This window comes from Phyllostomus discolor, chromosome 9 (genome assembly GCF_004126475.2).
Source record: "Phyllostomus discolor isolate MPI-MPIP mPhyDis1 chromosome 9, mPhyDis1.pri.v3, whole genome shotgun sequence".
In the NCBI taxonomy this organism is placed as follows: Eukaryota; Metazoa; Chordata; class Mammalia; order Chiroptera; family Phyllostomidae; genus Phyllostomus; species Phyllostomus discolor.
The window spans coordinates 2,121,904-2,143,487 of record NC_040911.2 but is presented as its reverse complement, the minus strand read 5'-3'; the positions used below and the strand labels follow the sequence as shown (position 1 = coordinate 2,143,487).

Genomic DNA, 21,584 nt, shown 5'->3' with positions numbered 1-21,584 from the left:
GCGGCCCTGCGGCGTTAGCCCAGCGACGACGTGAGCGGTCCGGGCTGAGGGGCATGGGAGAGGCGTGGGGGTGTCGCCCTCCTCCTGCCCTGGGGGAGCTGGCGGCATGCGGGCCTTCAGTGTGTCCCTGCGGGGTTTCTGGTCTCCCTGTGCCCGGCTCGTCGGTGCCTGAGTGTTGCCATTACAGCGTCTCTGCTGTCGCCCGGTCATGCCCCGGGGCCAGGACACCTTTGCTCGCGAGTGCCACCTTTGCCAGCGTGGGGCGCTCCCGCTCGCCCACCGGCCGTGGGACAGTCACGCTGTGATCGCAGGTGTCCACGGGGCTCTATCAGGCCCAGCCGAGCGGGCAGCTTTCTCCTTGACGTCAGGCCCAGGGGCTCCTCGCTGCTCCCTGTGAACTTGACCCCGTATCGCACAGTGTCTCCCAGACAGAGGTGCCTGTCGTTTTGGCATGTGTCTGCCGCTGTGGCACAAATCCCACGTGATCCTTTAGAACCGAAGCCAGTTCTGGAGACCGTTTGCTTCGGCCGAGCGACTCGGCGCAGCCCAGCCCAGGCCCCGAGCGTCCTGTCCGGACCTCTGAAATGCAAGCGGCACTCGGCCTCTCCTCCAAGGCCGGCCCCGTGTGGCGCAGCTGAAATCCGTGTTTCTCGGCCGTGCTCCTCTTTGACACGGGTTGCCTTTTCACCGCGGACAGCGCACGCAGGTTACACTCAGCGGGGGAGGGCAGGTGCCAGCGTGCTCCGGGCGGCGTCAGTCACTCCCTCCTGCGGTGCTGCTGTCTGGGGGCTGACTCCGACCTGCCTCAGCCCGGGATTCACTTTTGTCAGCTGTCAGAGACCCTCGCCCCCCGGGCCCAGGAGCAGGTCCTCACGTGGGGCTGGAGGGCCTCGGCCAGCTCCGGCGCCACGCCGCCTGCCCGGAGGGACCGCACGCGGGCGCAGGCAGGCAGGGGCACGTGCAGCTGTCCGACAGCTCCTGACACTCAGGGCCGCTCGGCCCTGCGTTCTGGTGCCCCCCTCGTCTTCCCTGGCCTCCAGCAGAGGAGCCAGAGGCGTGGACTGTTCTCTGTGGCTACCTTGGCCGAGATGACCGCCCACGGGAAAAGGAGTGAAGCCCACGTGCCGGGCCAGGAGAAACAGGAGGGAGGGTGCTGTCCCCTCGTTCTGCGCCTGGGACGGGCCGCACGCAGCTCCTGCCGTTCAGGAGGCCGTCCCGTCCCGCCTCTGGATTGACCGGCGGGTGGGCGGGCTGCGCCATGATGAGGGGGTCATGGGGCCGGTCCCAGGGCACCCAGCAAAGCTGACCTGCACCCCAGAGTTTCCCTTTACCGGGTGTGCGTGCTCTCCAGAGGGGTCCGCCTCCTGCCGGTGCTGGTGGGCGGCAGGGAGCTGGACCGCCCCCCGCCCCACACCTGCAGGGCCTGCTCTCACCTCTCGCCATCCAGGCGTTGGGTTTGCTCTTCTCGTTTTGTCTGTGCATTGAAACCAACAAACAAGAAAGCATGGCTGCATTCCTGAAGTGCATTTCCTGAAGAAACGGTCATTTCTGGCTTAAAAAAGGCCAGTTAACCACGTTCAGGCAGCTGTGTTGAGCACGCCGCAGAACGAGTATGCCGCACACGAACTGCCTGAGCGCGCTGCACCCGTGGGAGCTGACACTGCGCGCCCGTCCCGGGGGCCTGCTGGAGCCGCCCCACTCGGGGGCCGTGCCCCGCGGCCGTGCCCCAGCAGCACTGGCCGCCCGCATGCAAGCCCGCCCTGCTCACCACCACACACTCCGATCCACGCCGCTGTCCAGTCGGATAGGAGTGCACGGTGTTCAGTGCACTGCAGTGTTACACTAGCTCAGTGTGAACTTCAGATGAACAGAGTTACAGAGAAGACAGTAAATGACATTATTCTTTAAAAGTGTCATTTTAAAACTTAACTTGTATGACATGAAAGTGCCGTTGGTTTAAATGAAAGGAACATTTGTCATGTTTTTTGAGTCCTCATATTAAGCCTCCAAACCAAGAAAATTACCTTCGGAGGGTTTGGACGGCCTTCAGTTTGCACCCCCGACTCCGGCGAGGTGTCTGGCACAGGTCCCCCTCTGCCCCCGCCCCCCCTTCCACGCCTGTCGGGCGTGACAGGTAGACGAGTCTGCAGCGAGTCATGGTGTCAGGACATTGTCAAAACTGCGGCCGAATGAGTAAGGAAACCTTGGACTATGTTTGTGGATTGACTTAATTTAAAAAGTCTTCAAATTGACCACTTGGATTCGCTGTGTTAGAAGTGGATGATTTGCGCCCCTCCCCCGAAGGCTCCCGGAGCTGCTGTAATCCTGACAGCACTGGGGGCGCATGGACAGACCAGCCAGGCACGGAAGCGCTGTGGCACTCCAAGAAGCAGATTTTTTTTTGCCAGTCTATTGGGCTGACCAAAAAGTCTGTTTATTTTTTTCCATAAAGTAAAAGCCAGATTTTCCGTTTCGCCAATGCTTTATGGATTTGGGTATTTTGAGTATGTCAGCTGTCCCTGTGTGGTAGAACACTGATTGTTCTCTGTTAATGTCTCGGTTTGATCGCCGTCAGCCTCAGCCGGTCCACCCGACCGTGGGGCATCATCCAGAAATCTCCAGCACGGAAGTGCACAAACCACTTTCGACACGTTTGATCACTCGCAGCACCTTCTCACGCACTGCACACGTCTTTTTTGTGCTTCAGCTGTGTTTTTACCTTTCTTGAAATAATAAAGCATACTATGCCAAAAACATTTATTTTCTTCCATCTTCAACATTAACATGGCTACACAAAAATTCACCGATTTTGATATGTTTTTTTTTTTAATGCAGGCTATGACAGCTGTCAAAACACAATGTAACAAAATTGTTTCAGATGATGTTGAAGACAGCTCAGCACTGTGAGAGCCGTCTTTCAGAAAAAACTAAAGGGACTTTTTGGCCAACCCAGTACACCCAAATTATTTCAACATGATGTCAGTATAACATTATGATCAAAACTTTATTATTTTTTGACCTAAGAGTTTGAGATGGGTGTGTATTTACACTTCTGGCACCTTCCCACCCAGAGGCTAAGTTTTCACCGTAAATCCATGATCTGCATGCATTTGTGTCTGATACAATCTACTTCTGGCTCGGAAGCCTCCCACAGGACTGAAACATTGTTTCACTAGGTGATTCCAGTATCCACCTTAAAACTTAGGTTTACGTTAATTGAAGTTAAATGGCTGCATTTCAAGTGCTCACCAGCCCGTGTAGCTAGTGGAACTCTTTGAATGTGTGTGGGCAGGGAGGCAGGTGAGGGGCAGGAAGCGGCCGGCACAGGGCCAGCGAGGAGTCCTGTGCGAGCCGTGGACCGACAGGTGCCCGCCTGGCGGGGGGCACGAGGAGGGCTGTGAGATGCTGTTTTAAATGTTTCTTTGAAGCTTCCATGCCTTGGGTTCAACTTCGTGAGCTGTAATTGCTCTTACTTCTCACAGCGTTTTAATTGGTATCAACTTAGAGCTTTATTGTATTTTCTTATTTAAAATCCGAGTAAGTTTTATACTATATATTCAAAGCATGTCTTTGATGGATGCTTCTCCCTGGCTGCACCCTCACTGAGAATTTTATAATGGCCCTGCCGTAACCTAGTTTGCCAGACGTCTCCAAATACAGTGCTGGGCCAAAGCCGTAACCTGGACTCCTGTTTGCACGAGCTACACTGGAACTGTGGAGTGTGCACCACTCTCCTGTTACAACCCAGAAATAAAAATCGGTGCTGCCTTCCTTCTCACGCTGAGGGAAAACACTGAAATGGCCCCAATACGCGCAGTCCATCGAACTGCACTGTGACCATTTCACGGACACGAGTTTCTCTTCCGTCGTCAGTAGCAGGCTTAGCCCTCTGTCTGTCTCCAGCGCCCGCCCTGCTCACGCGCCCGCTTCTTGCCGCCTTGCAGGAGAGAAGCCCTTCAAGTGCGACGAGTGCAGCTTCGCCTCCACCACCCAGTCCCACCTGACGCGGCACAAGCGGGTGCACACGGGCGAGAAGCCCTACCGGTGCCCCTGGTGCGACTACAGGTAAGGGCTCCGTCCGGGGCGGGGCGGGGGCGGGGCGGGGCGGGGACGGCCCGGGGGCCACGGCAGCGACAGGGACCCGGTGGGAGTCACGGTTGCCGAGTCCCTCCTCCGACCGGCCGAAATCAGCGCGGATTAACAGGCCAGGTGGCCCCTCCGGCCTGCGGTGCTGGTGGTCGGTGGCGGCAGCACAGGGGCACAGAGAGGAGGAGGCGGCCGACCGCGGCCACCTCTGTGGCAGCGTGTGTGCAGAGAGGGCAGAGGGACGCCGGCCGGGGAGTGAGGGCGCACGGGAGCCTGGGCCTGCGGTCGGAGCCCACAAGGGTCGGAGATGTCCCGGTGTGTGCAGGCGTGTGCGTGACATCTGTCCTAGACGCCTCACCATCCCGGGGCGGGGCCTGAGTCGGAGGGGGCGTCCTCACGCGGGAGCCGGAGCCTGCGCGGCGCCGCTCCCCGAGCTGCGGGCCCTGCGCTGCCGCCCGGGCCGCGGTGCAACGCTGGCCTCCACGGGCCCCCGGACGTCGTCGGCACTCGGTAAATATATTGCCGTAATCTCCATTATTATCCTCATTACTGCATTAAGTTGTATTTTAAAGGTCATCCAATAGAACAGAGATATTACAGATATATTTCATTCATTAATTATTCATTCTTTCAACATTTTATGAGTTGTGTCTTTGCTTAACACTCGGGTGGTGCTTCTCGGAAGTTTGGGGAAGGGTGGTGCAGTTAGAGGCCGACCTGGAAATTCTGAGGCTCGGACGGCATGAGTTATTTGAAAAATAAGCGTTATCGAAGGTTCTTTCTTCTTGTTCAAGAGGCCGTACTGTGTAGTTGCCTTCCCTATAAAACGTACAAGAGAAATTACAAAGTTGTGAGAACGTCCCGTAGACACCACTTGCAGCTGTTAGGATCGTCTCCCCAGGCCGTGTTCGTGCGCGAGGTTCGAGTTGGTGTTCGGCCCCCCCCCCCCCCCCCCCCCCGCATCAGTTGTGCAGATTTAAGTGACAGCTGCCCCCCGTCCCGCTTCTCTCCTGCACGTGTGGCTGGAAAGCGTTATTTTTGATGAGCAGAACTGTTACTGCAAGCCAGGCCCTGAGCGGGCCGCGCGTGAGCCCGGCCCGAGAGCTGCCTCCCGCAGCAGACGGGCTCTGGAGGCGGGCCCCGGGGCTCACACGGGGCCTGGGAGTGCACTGGGCCAGACGGCTTTCTCGGGCAGAGGTTCGGGGTGGGGGGGAGTGGTGGCAGTGGCAGTTGGCTGCCAGGCCACAGGAGGGCCGGTCACCCGGGGCGTCACCCCTCTCAGGGGCCCCTCTGCCTCTGTGGAGAGGGGTGCAGGGTCCCCGTGAGAGGAGGAACTTGGGGGTCAGTGCGCAGTGCCAGCGGGAGCCCGCCGCACGCACCCCCAACGGTGGCAGGCCACGTTGCCGTGGGGCCGCGGGTCTCCCTGAGGTCTGGCGGGGGTGCGGTGTGGGTAGAATAGGTGCCTCAGCGGATATGTTTCCTTTTTGAAGTTGTTAAAATGTTACCGAATTCAAAATGGATTGCTGGGTAATTCCTGTGAAACGCCTTGGAGTTCCCAGGTGCCTGGTCTGCACACTGCTCTCCTGGAGCACAGCGTCAAGACTTGCGTGGCCTCGAGTGGGAGTGATAGACAGGGGTCACTGTGTTGATTTTTAGATATTTAAGCCATTTTCAGGTTTTTACTCGAAGCATGCTTATTTCTAACAAAACCTTTGTTCACATCCATGATTTTTTGGAAGAAATTCCTCCAAGTATGATCTAAGACTTCCAGCGAGCAGCGTTGCCGCAGAGGCTGGGGTTGACTCTCGTCCCGCAGGTCGGGGCCGTGTTTCAGCGGGCTTGCGCCCTCATCGGGGTGTCCTTGGTGTGCAGGTGCGCCGCTCCTCTGCGGAGGCCGAGGTTGCGTCACCTGGGCGCGTTCAGGTGGCCTCCCTGGGACAGCGTCCCTGTGCCGGGGGGAGAGCTGGGGCCACTGGCCCCGGGGCACCGCCGTGGAGAGAGACCGTGTCCCCCCAGAGTGCCATCCCTGTCCCTCCAGGCAGTGCTCAGGACACGTGAGTCCAGTGGTCTCTGCCGGAGCCCTTCCGAAACGCTCCCAGTCTTGGAGGACAGCTGATTTTATCTGTGCTGAACACCTTTAAGTACCTTGATTACTATTGAAGTGAAGGTTGGCACATTTTCTGTTTGTGTGAGTTCTGCCACCCTGTGCCCTTACAGTGGGCCTGTGTTCTCTAGAGACCAGGAGACGAGTTAACTTTGACCAGGAGCACAGAAAACGTGCAAAGCCTGTGAAGGCTTCCCGAGTTCGGGGTTTTGAGTGGAATGTGGAATTTACAGCACACACCCGTGTTTTCTCGTTGATGAGCAAAGTGTTAAAGATGAGCAGAGAGTGCAGTCCACAGGGGTCGTCCCCGTGGCACCGCACAGCAGAGTGCTCGCCTCGCGCGCAGGAACAAAGGAGACGTCTCCTCCCCGGGCACAGTGTATCCGAGTGTGTGCGTGAAAATACCTGTGACGTGACCGCACGTTCTCGGAGAAGATTACCTGTGTGTTTTGGCACCTTTCTGTAATATTTTACTGCTTAAAATATTTAATTAACTTTTCCCCACTTAGGTTTTTATTTATTTAATACATGTACATAAAAGTCATTCCTGCAGCGTATTCCTGTCTATGCTGTTATTAACACTTATTTTCAGGTAACTGTCATTAGAAATTGCGATATTATTTCAATTTCATTGGAAAATATATTTTTCATTTTATAAATTGAACATTAGGGGAGAAATACTAGTAGTAATAATTATTCATGAAAAATGTGAATATAGATTTGTTTACAAAAGAATTTTATAATTGGTCCTTTGAACCTGGGGCTATTTTTCAAGTTTGCATTATTAATTTAGGCAATGACATTTCATTCTGTTTAGATGTAAACACGCACCCCTTTCTTAAGCTTTTACTGTCTAAAATATCCAAAAGTCTAATCCATTACAAATCAGTATATTTCATCACTGCTCCAAAATGTTTTCACCATTAATTATTATTCATTATAACCTCAAAGCATAAATTGAGATTCATAGCACACTGTCCTATGTTATTTATGCAGCAAATTTGTTACATTTGCTTCCACATTAAAATGGAAACAGCCTAACATTCCCTCTTATTTTTATTTCCCTTTGTTATGTATTGTCACTTCTATATTAACGAGAATAGAGAAGCCTTTACTATGTCGTAGCAGTGCCCTCTCTAATGATGTAGATCTGTTTCCCCGTAGAATTTATTAGTCTAAACTGCACCCTGTTCCACCCAGGGCCCTGGCTTTCGCATGATCGCAGGTGGCCCTAATTGGACTTACTTTTTCGTGGATCATCTTCTCCTTGGTGTCCACGTTTCAGTTTAGGATTCATGGAGGAAACACAACAAATTCACGTCAAACAGTAAGCAGCCGAGAGGCCATGAAAACTAACAGAAAATGCTTCCTGCAGGGTTGAAAATGCCGAGGGCGATCCTGCGTTGCACTTTCCGTGTCGTTTCCTAAGCTAAAGAGAACTAACATTTCGAGACAAGGTCCGACCATTTGGTCATTGAGGTATCACACCCTGGTGATGGATCTGGGAATAGCCCGGCGCGCGAACACTGCTTTTGGCCAGATCTTTTTCTCAGCTGCCTTAGCACTTCCGACCATGCACACGCTCTCTAAACACACCTGCCTTTACTGTGTGTTCCTTTTCAGCTTGCTCACTCCTTCCGTTCTCCTCTTAACTACTCGGAGCTATAACCCCAAACAGAAGCACGTTACAGAGCTGAGGGGTGAAATCTGTAATTCCTGCCTGTAGTGAGTATCTACTCCATTGTCTTGCTAGACTCGTAGGAGATGCCCTTTGTTTTTTTTCTGACTTGATGGTGTGCTTAGCTCCTGGCCAGTGCCCACAGAAGCCACTGACACGTTAGGTTTTGATTTCAAGAAGAACATTCTTTCCCTTTTCTGGTGAATGTAACATTTAGTCCAGGTGTGGTACCTACTAGGGATTTGCTTTTTGTGGTACATTCTAACATCTAAATATTTTGTTTCGTATTTTTTATGACTGTTTTCACACATCTGAGTGCCGTGGGTAGAATACACGGTTCACCACACCCACCTGAAGTGTGTGCCCGTGTGCGCAGCCTGGAAAACTTCTGTCAAATGACACCCTTAATTGAACGGAACTCTGCCTTAACTTTGCAGGGCGCGGGAAGCATTTCAGTGATGGCGTTAAGATGCAAGGCCAAAAGGCTGTGCTTGTAGTAAGTCTCTGTTTCCCCTTCAACAGGTTATATAACCTGCTCAAACACACGCTTCCGTGAAGTGTCTCGGTTCTGGAGGTTTTTCAGGCGTCGGCTGGCACTGCGCGGCTTCACGTAACGCACAGCACAACGCTGCGTGTGTGTGTGTGTTACACGCCAGGCCCCCGAGGGCGGGCTTTCCCGGGTGCTGCGGCAGCAGGAGCTCGCTGCAGGGCTCTGTGGGGCCCTGGCCCGACCTTGCCCCGGCCCCATCCCCTGTGTGCTGTCGGCTCCCCGAGTCGGGCAGGTGGGCTCCCTGGGGGGTCCTCCCTGGGGGTGGACAGGACGGACTTGCCTTTGCCCTGAGGAAGGACACGGAGGAAGACAGGCGTAGGGCTGGGCAGCAGAGCCCTGCAGGTGCCCGGCTGGAGAAGGGGGAGTACGCACCCCTCCGAGGGCACCCTTCCCTTCCGCTGGAGAGTCGGAGGTGGCCCGTCTTTCCTCTGGGTGACTCTGAACTTCTGAAGCCTAGTGACACCCGTGAAAGCAGTCCGTGGGAGTGTCTGGTATTGACATTAGATGGGCTGTGTGCGTGAAGCAACGTGATGCCGTAGGCCTGGTTCCATCGGAACAGACGTCACATCAAACCGCTAGAGAAAGACTGCTGCTGCCTGATACTGTGTATATGTGGAGTCAAAAAAAAGCTAAAACTCATAGAAACGGGAGCTGAGACCTGGTCTCCAGGGCTGGGCCGGGGCCCGGGGCGGTGTGGGTAAAGGGCGCGGACGCCAGCTGTGACGATGGGAGTATGGTCGGGGCTCGAAGGAGGGCAGCGTGGCAAAGGTTGTTGGTGGCACCGCTTTGTGTGAAACGGAATTTGCTGAGAGACAGGACTCCAGTGCTCTCACCAGAGGAAACAGATAAACTTAAGGAAATTCGTTTTGTCACTTAGAGTCAGTACTGTTTTATTTATCTCAACACTGTCATCTCTTTATGTTCGACACTGCAGCTGCTCATGCAGCCGAGGGGATGAAAACAAGGTTCCAGGCTGAAAGGTCCCCGTGGCTACAACCCGGTCCCTTGCATGCTTCCTCGGGGCAGTGGTGACCCCTCGCCCCCTCCCAGCTGCGGGGTTTCTCGTGGCGGGCGGTGCGCCTGGGGTGCGTCCGGGCAGGGCCTGCTCCTGGGGGGCCCCCTCCTGCCGGCCAGGTGCCTGTCCCCGTCCTGGTGGCTCTGGGAAGCCAGGTGCAGGCACTGGATGCAGAGGCCGCACGCCCGAGGCATGTCGCAGCCGGTTCCGTGCCTCTGCGTCCTGCAGGGGGCTGCCACCCCACCCACCGTAAGAGCTGGTGGGGGCGGGAGCCCTCCCAGAACGACGTGGTCGGGTCTCTGTTTCCACAGTGAATTGTGAAACCTCTGCGGCTCGCAAAGGGGTCCTCCCCCAGGGTCTCTGTCTCAGCAGGAAGGGAGTCCTCTCCGCGGGAGTGTCTCCTGATTTTTCTCTCCTTTCTGATGGTGGTTTCGACGTGGTTTTGTGTTCCCTGTGACGTTTGTGTCTGGCGTGACGCCGCACGTGGCGTGTTGTGCCCGTGCCGCCCCGCGGGGCCCCGTGCCGGCCAGCGCGCAGGCTCTGCCGGTTCAGTTCCAGCCGGCGGTCCTGGCCCCGCACGGGGCTGGGGGCCGGTGTCCGGCCTGGGGCCGCGGCCGTGGGTTTCCCTCGGACACAGCTCCTTTCAGGGACGAGAGCCTGGAGGCCTGAGGGCCGGCAGATCCCGCAGCATTGAACACTGCGAGTTGGTTCAGACGGTTTCAAAAGGAAGAGAGTCCATGATAATTCCTTTTGTCTGCGGCACACGGAGGTTGTTTTGCCGGTTGGTGCAGCTGGAGGAAGCGCTGGGACCGCGGGTTAATTAGAGGAGCCACTTGAACCCGGAGTGACCACACGCTCCCTCTGCTGTCTCCTAAAGTAGAATCCGGGTAAACATGTTTATGCACCTGCCGGTGCCGAGTCCCAAATCCAGCCGCCCCACAAGGACCCAGACTATCTTTGGGGATGGTCTTTCTACAAGGAATTGCTACGGACAGTCCCTCGGGTGGTAGTTAGATATATCTGTATGTACTGTGTTTGAAGGAAAAGCCTTAGAGATGAAAAAAATAGAAAATATTTTTGGGGCAATAGTCTCTTGCATAATAAGTTATTCCTCAGACACCAGAGCTATTATCACACAACAAAACACTTTCCTCTGTAACTATCTATGTGTGCCAGCACCGGAGGCCCCTGCGCCGCGGCTTGTTAGGAAGCTCGGAGCCGCCGGGAGGGAGGGCCGGCAGCGGCCCGTGCAGAGTCAGGCGCGCCCTCCAGCTCGCGAGTGAGCATGCGCGCCGGCTGAGACGCGGCCGTGAGATGACAGCGCGGGATACAGTGGCGTTGCAGCGAATGAAAGCGTCTGGCTAGCTGTCACCGGCTCACTGAGAATGCAAGATGCTAGTCAGTTTATTTTGCCTTCAGATCCCTTGCTTCAGCCTCTTCTGAAAGCTGAAAGGCTGCCTCCCCGGGGCGGTGGAGGTGGTGGAGGAAAGGAGGCCGGCGAAGCCCGGACCGCTTGGAAGAGGGCCGCCTCCCGGTGGGCGCCGGCCTGCACCTCAGGCCCCCTTCTCGGGACGGGCGCCGCTCGTGCCTGGGGCAGCAGAGGCGTGTGTGCCGCTCTGCCCGGAGAGCGCCTGCCGGAGAGGGTTCCCTCTCCTGCGCGTGGGTGGCCCGCTCCGTCCTCTCCGGGGGAAGGTGCGCCTGGCCCACGCTCTGCGTCGGCCTCTCTCTGCCTGTGAGAAACGCCGCTTTTCCGAGAACCTCTGCGCAGCGCCCGACTTTTTTCCTCTCGGAAACTTTACGTTGTCTCTTGCTGCAGAGCAACAGTGAGCTATGGTTGCGGTCGACTAGATTTGTTGTTCGGTGACATCATAACGTAACCCGATAATTGTCCCCACGGGGAATTTCGACCTCCCGTCCCCACTTCTTCTACCGGCTGCATTTTAACTCCGTGCTTGTGACTCGTTCGGCTTGAATCTTGCCGAACAGCCCGGGCCGTGGCTTAGTGTCGTCCCCGTCAGCTGTGACACCGTGTGGACATCCCCCGAGACACACTCGGGGACCGTGTCCATCACCTTTGTTAGCTTTGCTCTGTCCTTCCTTTTCTCAGTGTGTTTTCTTTCTTCACTGTCGACAACTTGTAACACATCTGTGAAATGTCACTAAACAATCAGATTTTTCCCTTTGAGGCAAAATGTAAATATTTAGTGTTTGTGCTTAAATAAGTCAATCTCTCAGGTTGAATTATTTGTTATAAAGAGCAGTTGGCAGTTAAATCTGAGAATTTGTTTTGATGTAAAAACTCGACAGCTTTCGCTTTAGTTGAAAGGAAGCTGCCTTCCCCCACGGCGCTCCCGCAGTGCACCATCCCCTCGACCCTGAGTCACCCCCCTCCCTCGCGCCGGGGGCCCCGGGGCACTGTGTGGCCAGGGGCTCGTCTGCCCCTGATGCCCGGGGGGCCCGTGGAGGAGGAGTTTATGCAGGAAACGTGAATCCTGGCTCACGTGTTACTTTGTGGAGAGCACTGGTAGCGTGCCGAGGGTGGGCCCCACAGGGCCCCACCGGGTGGCAGGCCACTTGCAGACCCAGCGAAGAGACCGAGCGGCTGAGCAGAGGGAGGGCCACCCCAGACGTGGCCCTGCCGCCAGGCTCAGCCAGCGGCCGCCCCCAGTGCTCCTCAGCGGGGCAGAGAGCGGAATGGTGCTGGGGGGGGCGGGGGCGGGGGCAGACAGGCGCCTGCCGTCCTTCCGCAGCCTCGGCCGCTCGCAGGGTCTGGGCTGCCGGCGCAGGACGGTGACCACGAATGCGGTCAGGGACCTGTTTCCCTCCGCGGCCTCCAGACTCGGGAAACGCCCACGGGCTCTGCAGACGGCATCGCGTCGGTGGCAGCGGTCAGTGCCGGGCCCCGTGCACCTGGGAGGCATCCAGGTGGTCCGTCACTCCCTTGGAGGGCGTGGGAAGTGGACGGAGCGCAGGGCAGAGAGCAGCGGTGGGGGAGGCTGAGGGGCGGCCTCCCGGAAATGCCAGGGGCCCCCTGCAGCGGGCCGGGTGGGCGTGCTCAGCACCTCGGCGACCTGATGGGAGGACAGTCCACCCGCCTTGGCCTGAGAGGGCACCGGCTCCCTCGGCGACCTGATGGGAACGGGGCTGGGGCCCAGGGGAAGAGGGGCCAGAGTGCCTGTCTGCTGGTCTGGAGGGCCTTGGCCCCGGGGGACCCGCGGGCGACGGCAGGAGCAGCAGAGCCCGTAGGCCCAGGACACACATGGCTGTTGTTTTCCTCGCTTGCTGCAAGCTGCTCTTCAGTGCCAGGCGAAGGCCCGCCTGGGGCGGCGAGAGGGCCGGCAGTCGGGCCTCCTGCGGGAAGACGGGGTGTTGTGAGGGGCGCCCAGGGGGTTTGCGAGGAGCCCGCCGGGCCCTGCAGACGTGCCCAGAACAAGCGGCGCCTCGGGGCTCTCTCCACGGGGTCTCTGTGCAGCCGGGAGCCCGGGGCCGGGGCCGCAGAACCGCCGAGTCCTTCTGGACCGCAGCGGCGCCGGCGGGGCTCACCCAGCACTAGGCTTCCCCTTTGTCCTGCTCAGAGTTCTCCCTCAAGGACGTGGAGATTGTGTCACGGTACCGCTCTGCCCTCCCTGCCACGCACGCGCCACGTTGGGCTTTTATTGGTTTTCCATAGAGAATTCCCGCAGAACGCCCCGTTACTTTAACTGTCACACGTAATTCAGACGCTGGCGTGGCGCTGGCCAGCAGCTCCATGTGGTCACTGAGCACACACTCATTGCAAATGTGGTCTTTTAACATGTGACATCTTTTCGATGACTTATTCTGGACGGTTTTTGCTAATGTCTCGGGGTTTTTCTAAGGCCAGTAAATCTGACAGGCCCCTGCAGTGACATCACCAGCCGTTTTTATTGTGGTGACACCCGGCTCCCACCGACACTCACGGCCCCTCCCTCTGCTCACCTGCCTTGCCTCGGCTGGCCTCCTCCGAGGGCGTGTAAACACGGCATAACTCTCTCGCCAGCCGTGGGCCTCACCACATTTCCTCTGGCCGCGGGTGCTGCGACTCCAGTCGGGCTGCTGTGCACTGACCCCTGCCACCTCCCGGTTGCCACGGCTGTAGAGGCCTGGGGCTCTGCTGGGGGCGCTGCCAGGAGCAGGAGTCCGAGGGCCCCGGGGGCGCGGCGGCCTGTGCGCAGAGGCGGAGAGAGACCGTAGACGGGTCCCTCCTCCGGGGAGACGGGGCGGGGTCTGTGCTCAGCGTCCCCAAGGGAGCCCTGGAGGGAGTCCTGCGGTCGTGCGGGGCGGGGGTGTGCACGTCTGGCGTGGGGCCCACATTCCGTGTGGGCCTCCTGGGCTCCCGTGGGCATTTTCGCTGCCTCGTTCCGTCCTGAATCGCGGTCACCGCGAGGCGGCCGCAGCTGCCTGTCGGTGCTCAGTGTTGGCGTCGGGTCTCGCTCCGACGACGAGAGTGCTCCCCTCTGCACAGTGAGGCCGCTCTGGCCTCTGGCCACAGACCTCTGGCCTCCTTTCTGTAAGGGTGGTGAGGGTGGCCACCCGCTCCGCAGGGCGGTGTGAGCGTCGCCCGCAGGGTGTCACAGGGTGTCACTGCGTGGCCGACCGAGGCCGCCTCTGCCCCCAGGCTGGTGCGGCTTCCTGAAGGAACCGGGCCAGAGACCCCGAGCGGGAGTGGCAGGAAGGGGCCCGGGCGCCCTGGGGCTCACACGGCCGTGCCCGCGCCCGCGCCCGCGAAGCGCGTGGGTGTGTCAGCGTGCGCGTGTGTGGACAGCACGCCCCTGTTCGGGAATGGCTTCCGGGCGGCCTTGGGAAGTGCTGGGGGTGCAGGGACTCTGCAGTCCAGACGCCACCCCCGGGCTCACGGGGACTCGCTTGGAGCTGCACGTGCCCGCACGCCCCTTCCAGCCCAGCCGTCTCCCGCAGGTCGTGTGCTCTGAGGGGGGGGGAGGGCCTGCAGACGCCCCCGGGGGTTCTTGAGCCCTCCGCGGTGCAGAGGTGGGGTGTGCGTTTCCTGTTGCCGGGCGAGCGCGGCCCGGGCCCCGTGATAAGTGAGTCGGTGTTGTAAAAGTGAAACGAATTTCGCCTTCACTCGCATGAGCTATGGAAGGAGGAAGCTTTATTGTCCCTGGGAAAGTGATAAGGCAGAGTAATTGTATATTATGCTGTCCCGGAACATCTGCCTGAAGACTGTGGGAGCGATCCATCTATCACGGCACCCCGGCATGTTTTGTCTCTCGGCTTTCGCCGCCGCACTGCCGGCCTGTGCGGAGGGCTGCCGGGGCCGGCGCCGGGGCCGGGGCGCCCATTAATCAGCCCCCTTGTTCAACACTCCAGCTGACATAATTACAACCTGTGCTCAGCAGTTACTCACGTCGAGTCCTTGTCACTCGTGGAGCGCGAGCCCGGCGCTCCGATCCCGGAGGAGATTGCCTTATCGCCGGGAGCGAGGGCCCGCAGGAGTGGGAGGGAATAGGAATGGGAAGGCGCCGTGCAGGCGGGCGGGGGCACTGTGTATTCCTTTAGAGTGAGACGTTCGAGAGGCGCCGGGGACAAGGGTGCGTGCGTGCAGGGCCTGGAGAGGGCCGGCTGTTGGTTCTGAACAGACCGCGCGAGCGGCTCTGCAAAAACAGACGTCGTCGTGAAATACGTTCCGGGGCTGCTCCTCACGAGTGACTCCTGCCTGTTAACTTTTTCTTCAGAAGCAGTCATGAAGTTTAGAATTATAAAAGGTGTAAATGCTCCTCGGCAGGACTTAATTGAATAACGTTAGTAAAGCATGCATTTTAAATCTGCTACCGAGTAAATACACACTCAGAGAGCTTTGGAAGGAAGGCATCAGAGCAGGGGAAGGGTCCTTCCAGAAGGCTTTGAAAGGTGGGGGAGCCCCTGCCTCTGGCCGTGTGGTGGAAATGCTTGACTGAGGAGGGGCCAGGAAGTCAGGCTCATCCGAAGCTGCACGTCCACAGGCCCACCCTCCACTCGCACAGGGCCAGGGCGTTGCAGCAGCCCCTCCCCGCCCCCGGTGGGCGGTGGGCGGGGACAGTGTGACCCTGCGTGCAGCCTGCGTGCGGTCAGGCCCGAGCGCCCAGGAGCTGCGCTTCCCTGCGAGTGCGCAGGGCGTGGGTCGCTGGCCCTGGGAGTCTGGCCTTTCTGTGTTCCCTTCAGCGCAATTAGGTCGTCCCAGGTAAAACCAGGTCCCGGCCCGGACCCTCAGAAGCATTGTGAAACGTGGTGTTGGCTCACCAAGACTTTTACTTCTGGCGCCGTACGTCACTTTGCAAAGCTTTCAGCCGGGAGAAGCTACAGCGAGCTCTCACGTGCCTGTGTCTGTGCACGCCCGCCCGCAGGTCGAACTGCGCCGAGAACATCCGCAAGCACATCCTGCACACGGGCAAGCACGAGGGCGTCAAGATGTACAACTGCCCCAAGTGCGACTACGGCACCAACGTCCCCGTGGAGTTCCGGAACCACCTGAAGGAGCAGCACCCCGACATCGAGAACCCCGACCTGGCTTACCTGCACGCAGGTAAGGCGCGGAGCTCCCAGCGCGGGCAGTTTCGCGGCGCGTTTCATTTGATTCCTCACAGCACTTGGCCGTCACGTGCCTGGGTGCCTCCGAGTGCGTGGCAGGAGCCTGCTCCCAGCTCACGAGAGAGAGCGTCCGGGCTCCTCCCGCTCAGCTGGGAGACCGCCCTTGCAGTAACACTCTGTCAGGAGTGAGTGTGGCTGGGTCGCCGCCCCCGACCACGAGGTTAATGGGAGCACAGATCAAAGCAGTTGAATCGAAGTCGTCGTCGTTTGTGCTTCCTGTTTTGGCTAATTGATAGAATTTTAAACTTCTTTTCACAAAATGTTTGTGATTGAAAATGCTATGCCCAACCCTTTGTGCCACGGTTTTCCAGTGAACACTTAGGAAGGAAGAGCATGTGACCACAGAGAGGGTAGAATCACATGGATGGGGGCATGATGCCTCTCGTTCCCCAGAAATGAGGGGGACCCCGATGCCCGGTTTCAGGGACACACTGGCGATGGCGGGCGCCGCTTGGCTGCTGCAGCCTCGCTGTGTCGGCTCGGAGCCTCCGGAGGGCCCGGGGGGCCAGCACAGTCACTCCTGCAGCCTGTCCTCGTCTTGGTGGCTGGTGTGTCTTGTGCTCTGGAGTCTCCCCGTGCAGAAGCGACGGGTCCCCAGTGGGCTGCCCGCGTCGGGGGTCCTGCCCTGCGGGAAGCTGAGCTTGCGTAGCGCCTGTTGGCATGGGTGCCCTCGGCAGGGGCCTTGGGACCGGTGAGGGCTGAGTTTCGCTGTAGACCTGCAACCACAGCCAGGCTGCCCACCCAGCACCTCGGGCTCCTCGGGGAGGTCCGAGGGGCGCCGTCTGTGTGAGGGGTCACCGCAAGGGTTTGACATGCTGGCAGCTGGGTGGGTCTCGGCGCAGCGTGTCTGCTCGTGGGTCGGGCGGCGGGGCTGCAGGCGTGGTGGTGGGGCGTGAGGGGCGTGCGAGACCCCCCACGCGGCGCAGCTCTTCGTTTGCAGACTCTGTGCCCCTGTGGCTGGCTCCGGAGAGCGGCGGTAGAGCCCGTGCCGCGGGCGTCCTGGTCGTGCCTGGGGCGACTCGTGAAAGCCAGCAGCGGGTACTTCGGGGAGGCGCCTGCTGAGGAGGCTCTGAGCGGTGCAGCGGACGTGATGCGGAAACGCCCACCGGCCCCAGGGCCCCACGTGGGGCCTGCTTCCACACGAGTGGGTGACGTGCAGACCCAGGACTCCTGCCCCTTCGGGGTCTCCCGCCTCCAGACACGGCCCAGCCAGACCACATCCACGGAGGGTGGCTGTGCTCCACAGGCCGCCCCTCACGGCGCGGTGTCCACCTGTCTGCCTCTCCCGTCCGTGGCTCCAGCAGAACGGCGGACATGGGCTGTCCCCTGAGAGGGGGCAGGAAGCTGCCTGCAGAGCGCAGAGTGCGTTCCCCACGGCACCCCGCATGGAAGGGCGGCTGCCCTGCCCCCTTGGTGTGGGGGGTCGGCGCCCGAGAGGCAGAGCGTCAGCTGCCTGCAAAGGGTCACAGCAGGGGCCGGCTCCCAGGCCCACGCGTGCGCCCGCAGCGGGGCACCCGCAGTGGGACCGCTCAGTGGTGCTCGGGACGTCGGGGGGGCGGGGGATGGCTCGGCACCGTTTCCCGTTCTCCGCCCAGAGCTGTGGAGGCTGTGCGTGAGCATTAGCTTCGGGTGGGGCTTTGCAGCTCAGAAAACAAGATGCAAGTGGTTATTCAACTTCTTAAGGAAAAGTGGGTATTTTAGAAATGGAGCAATCAATTTTCGAGTATTTGGGGATTTTCTAGTAATCCTTTCGGTTAGTTATTGAAATAGTCATATGAATTAGTTTCTAGCTCACGTGCTCTGTGCTGACATAGCACAGTCTGAATTACTTTAGTTTAAACCGAGAGCCGTGGGAGCGACGGTCTGGTTGGCTGCCTGGCCCGTGGCCCCGCCACTCGGGCCACGTGCGCGAGCGTGCCGTGTGCACGGTCTGTGTTCTCCCTGACTCCGGACGCGCCGCCCCCTGCCCACCCGAGGGGTGTGCTGACGCCGTCCGCTGGGGGGATCTCCGACTGGCCTCTCTGCCTTTTCCGTTTGCCGACTTGGGCTGCTCGCGTTCTGAAGACAGACCACAGGGTGCTCGCACCTCGGGGCGCTCTGCACACACACCCCTGGGGCGAGGCGGTGTGCGGGCCTGGAATAATTGGGGAGTGTCCCGTCCCCAACACTTGTCCCCCGAGCCCCGCCATCCAGTGCTCCAGTGCTCACGTGGGTGCGGCCCCACCAGCTCCTCCGCTGCCACCACCCTCCGCCTCCGGCTGCCACGACGGCTGTGCTCTTGCTCACAGAGCAACCGTGTGCTTCCGTGGACTCGCACTCCATGTGGTTCTGGGTAGATGCGTTGCAGTAAAAAACCCGGAACCACTCCCGAGCCCACTGAGCAGGACGGGCGAAGGCCCAGCGTGCCCGCTGGAGCGGGTCCCTCCGCAGCGGTGAGGCGGCAGCTGTGAGGACTGCGCCCACACAGAGGACCTGTCCCCTGGCCGCACCGTGGCTGAGGGGGACAGACCCCGTGGGGGTGGGTCACCCCGGCAGCCGTCCCTGTGTGAGGCGGCCGTCCTGACTCGCTCTGCTCCTGGCCTCGGGGCGGGCTCCTCCACGGGTTGTGCACTTTCCTGTATATACGTAAAAAAAACCAGGCTTCCATTACCGCCCCTCCCCGCCCCCCAATTTCTAAGGAGGCTCATTGAGGTCTTTTGTAGCTCTGGTAGGGTGATGCTTGACCATCGCGTGAGTCCCCACACATAGACGTCAGTTCCGAGTGGCCAGAAGTCTTTGTCACTGCGCACCGACTTTCCCCCTGAACTTTGTGAAGCCCGTCTCACACCGAGGCGGTCTTCATGTGACCCTCGCGGTTTCAGTGGCGCACTTCTGCCGTCCCCGTTACCCAGGAGTCCTCTGCTCCGCGCTCACTCGAGGAAGAGTCACGTGCGCCTTTGTGTCTGCAGCACGCCTGAGCCGAGGGCGGGCGGGCGAGCACGGAGAAGGTCAAGGGGAGACCGGTGGGAGCATGCGAGGCTCTGCGTGGCCCACGACGCGAGTGTTGCTCCAGAATGCCGAGCGAGCGCCAGACCTCGAGCTGCGCCTCCGCAGCTCAGAGACGTGTGTCTGTGGAGGTCAGCTCCCTGCTGGGGGGCCGCGCCCCCTCTCCGAGAGGGGCCCTGGGCAGGACCCGGGGGTGGCCGAGGGGTTTCGGGGCTTCCGGTGCAGCGAAGGTTGACGCCTCTCCTACAGTGACGATCCGGTCTCGTTTTCTCTCAGGGGACTTAGGCAGTAATGATGGCAAGGTGTTTCCCAAGTTTCTGTTACTCTTCTGCTGTCATAGTTTTTCTGATCACTTAAATTAATACAGTTTTCATCAGTTCTTATACTTTAAGGCTTAATCATTTAAAAACGTGCACTAGATTCTGACCTGAACGGTACGACAGCCAATGAAGCTGTGATACCCTGACATTCTCTGAGATGATCGACTTTTTAAGTGTTCAAGACGTATTACTTAATGGTATTTAACCATCTTCTGTAGCATTTTCCTCTTGCTTACAAGAATAAAAATGGGAAAGTCTGACTCTTATCTAAACTCCAAATCCTTTTCCTTTCTAATGGCAGCGGCTGCCGTGATGCAGTGTGATGTAAACCGCGCTTCGCTGACCCTTCGGTCCAGTGTCGCAGCTCACGCTCGGGTGGGCGGAGCCTCTCTTTCCGCCCGCCCACCTGCGCAGTGCGCATGACGCCTCCCCCCGGCCTCCTGCGTCCGACCGTCCCCGCTGATGCAGCGGCGTGCTCAAACGTCCTGGTGTGAACCATTTTCTCCGTCCCTAGTTAAAAACTTCAGTATTCTGATGCACAGGCCGGGGAGGGGGTGGTCTCTCCTTGATTCCTTGGCCTCTGTCCCTATTTTTAACCCTGGGACTTGCACCCCTTTGTTACTTGGATGCGCTGACACCGGTTGTGACATCCTGAATAATTCGCTTTGTGAAAAGGTCCAAAAATCCCAGAAAATCCTGACAGTTTCTCATTGGTTCCCCCTTATAATAAACCAATTATTACTTCAACCTAAAAAGGCATGAAATTTCTCGTGACAGACTGCCTTGGTGAATCCGTGCTGACTCACTCCTATTAACTTGTACTTCGGATGTATCATTAAGCTCATCCATAAGTATCATCTCAGACTCACTTCCTAATATAGACGTTAGGCGCGCGCCGAGGCTCCAGCCTCTCCCACTTCCTTTTCAGACTCAGACTGGATCCCTTGTTCTCCAGCCTCCTGACGTGCCCCCGGTAACAAAGACTCCCCGCAGCAATTACCGGCTCAGCAACTGGGCTCCCCAACCTCAGGCACCACCTCCGGGCTGGTGTGCGGCTGCTCTGACTGCTGCTGCCCGCCTTTGTTCCTCTGAAGCCCCTGCCGGGGGCTTCCGGTGTCCAGAGGAGCCTGTGCTCCGAGTCAGGAGTGACCACAGTGGGGCCGGCCGGGTGCTGGGCGGTGGGCGTCTCTCTCACGCCCACCCTGCTGGAGCTCCTGGGGTCACAGCTCTCTCCGCCCCTGCGCCCCGGGCGGTGGGGGGTGAGGAGCGTCCAAGGGGCAGTCACCGTCCGCCCTGTGTCCCTGTCGTGGGTGGTGTCTGGCTCAGCACTGTCCACTGGCCAGCCTGGCAGGCCCTCCGCCCTCACCGCCTGTCTCTGCTGAAGACTGGGCTGGAATCGGTGTTTTGCGGCCTCATCGCACATCCTCGAGTAGTTGTACATGCAACCTGCTCACGAGCAGCACGTCTGCCTTTGCCTCTCTGTGTCTGGAAGCATCGGCCGGACGCTGAGGAGCAGGGCCGGAGGAGCCATCCGTCCCCCTCCGGTCCAGCCGCTGCCGCTGCCCGCCCTGCCCTGCAGCGGGCCGCCCTCCTGGCACGTGTGGCTCCTGCTTCAGGGGTCAGGCCGGGGGCCTGAGGGACTCTGGGGTTGGTTCCGCACGGTCCTGCCCGGCCTTCGGGGTCACGAAGAAGGGAGGGAAGGGTGAGAACAGTGTCCGCTGCTAGGCCACCACGGCTTCCCAGCGAGTGCCTCTGGCTTTGGCGGGTGCTGTTCCCAGTGTCGCCCCTGGCCTGAGAACTCGGGTCTGGATGAGGCGAGCTGCCTGGGGGGGGCAGGAGGGCACGTGGCTGCCCTGAGGCCCACAGCAGGCCACGCCTGCTTGTCTTCGAGAGACGCCCAGCTCTGCGATCCCACGTAGGCTGCGGCTCCGACCGAGCGCGCCCGGCACCGGGGGCTGGAGAGGGACGTGTCACAGAGGCCTTGACAGCTCTGAGACTTTGCGATGTCCGGAGACGGGCACCGGGAGGGGGCGCAGCCGCAGGGTGTGATATGGACGTGTCAGTGAAGGGCCTGGAAGACAGGCGGACAGATGGACAAGTCAGTGAAGGGAGCAGGGTGAGCAGGGTGCTGGCTTTGTGGCTGTTGAGACGTGCGACAGGGAGCGAGCCGCGCGGCCATCCTGTGTCTGCACTCTCAGCCACCCAGCGGGCAGCCGCGCGCGGCCTGGCTGCGGAGCACGCGC

The 21,584-nt window shown here is 59.2% G+C and overlaps 1 protein-coding gene across 1 annotated transcript in view; it reads left to right on the top strand.

Annotated features, from left to right (window-relative positions):
* The window catches only part of ZNF407 (zinc finger protein 407), a 259,153-nt gene that overhangs the window by 183,358 nt on the left and 54,211 nt on the right, over window positions 1-21,584 (top strand). Inside the window, exons 7-8 of the mRNA XM_028525040.2 lie at window positions 3,945-4,065; window positions 15,793-15,971. Coding sequence (XP_028380841.1) covers window positions 3,945-4,065; window positions 15,793-15,971 — 300 coding nt within the window. The remainder of the gene's footprint in view (window positions 1-3,944; window positions 4,066-15,792; window positions 15,972-21,584) is intronic.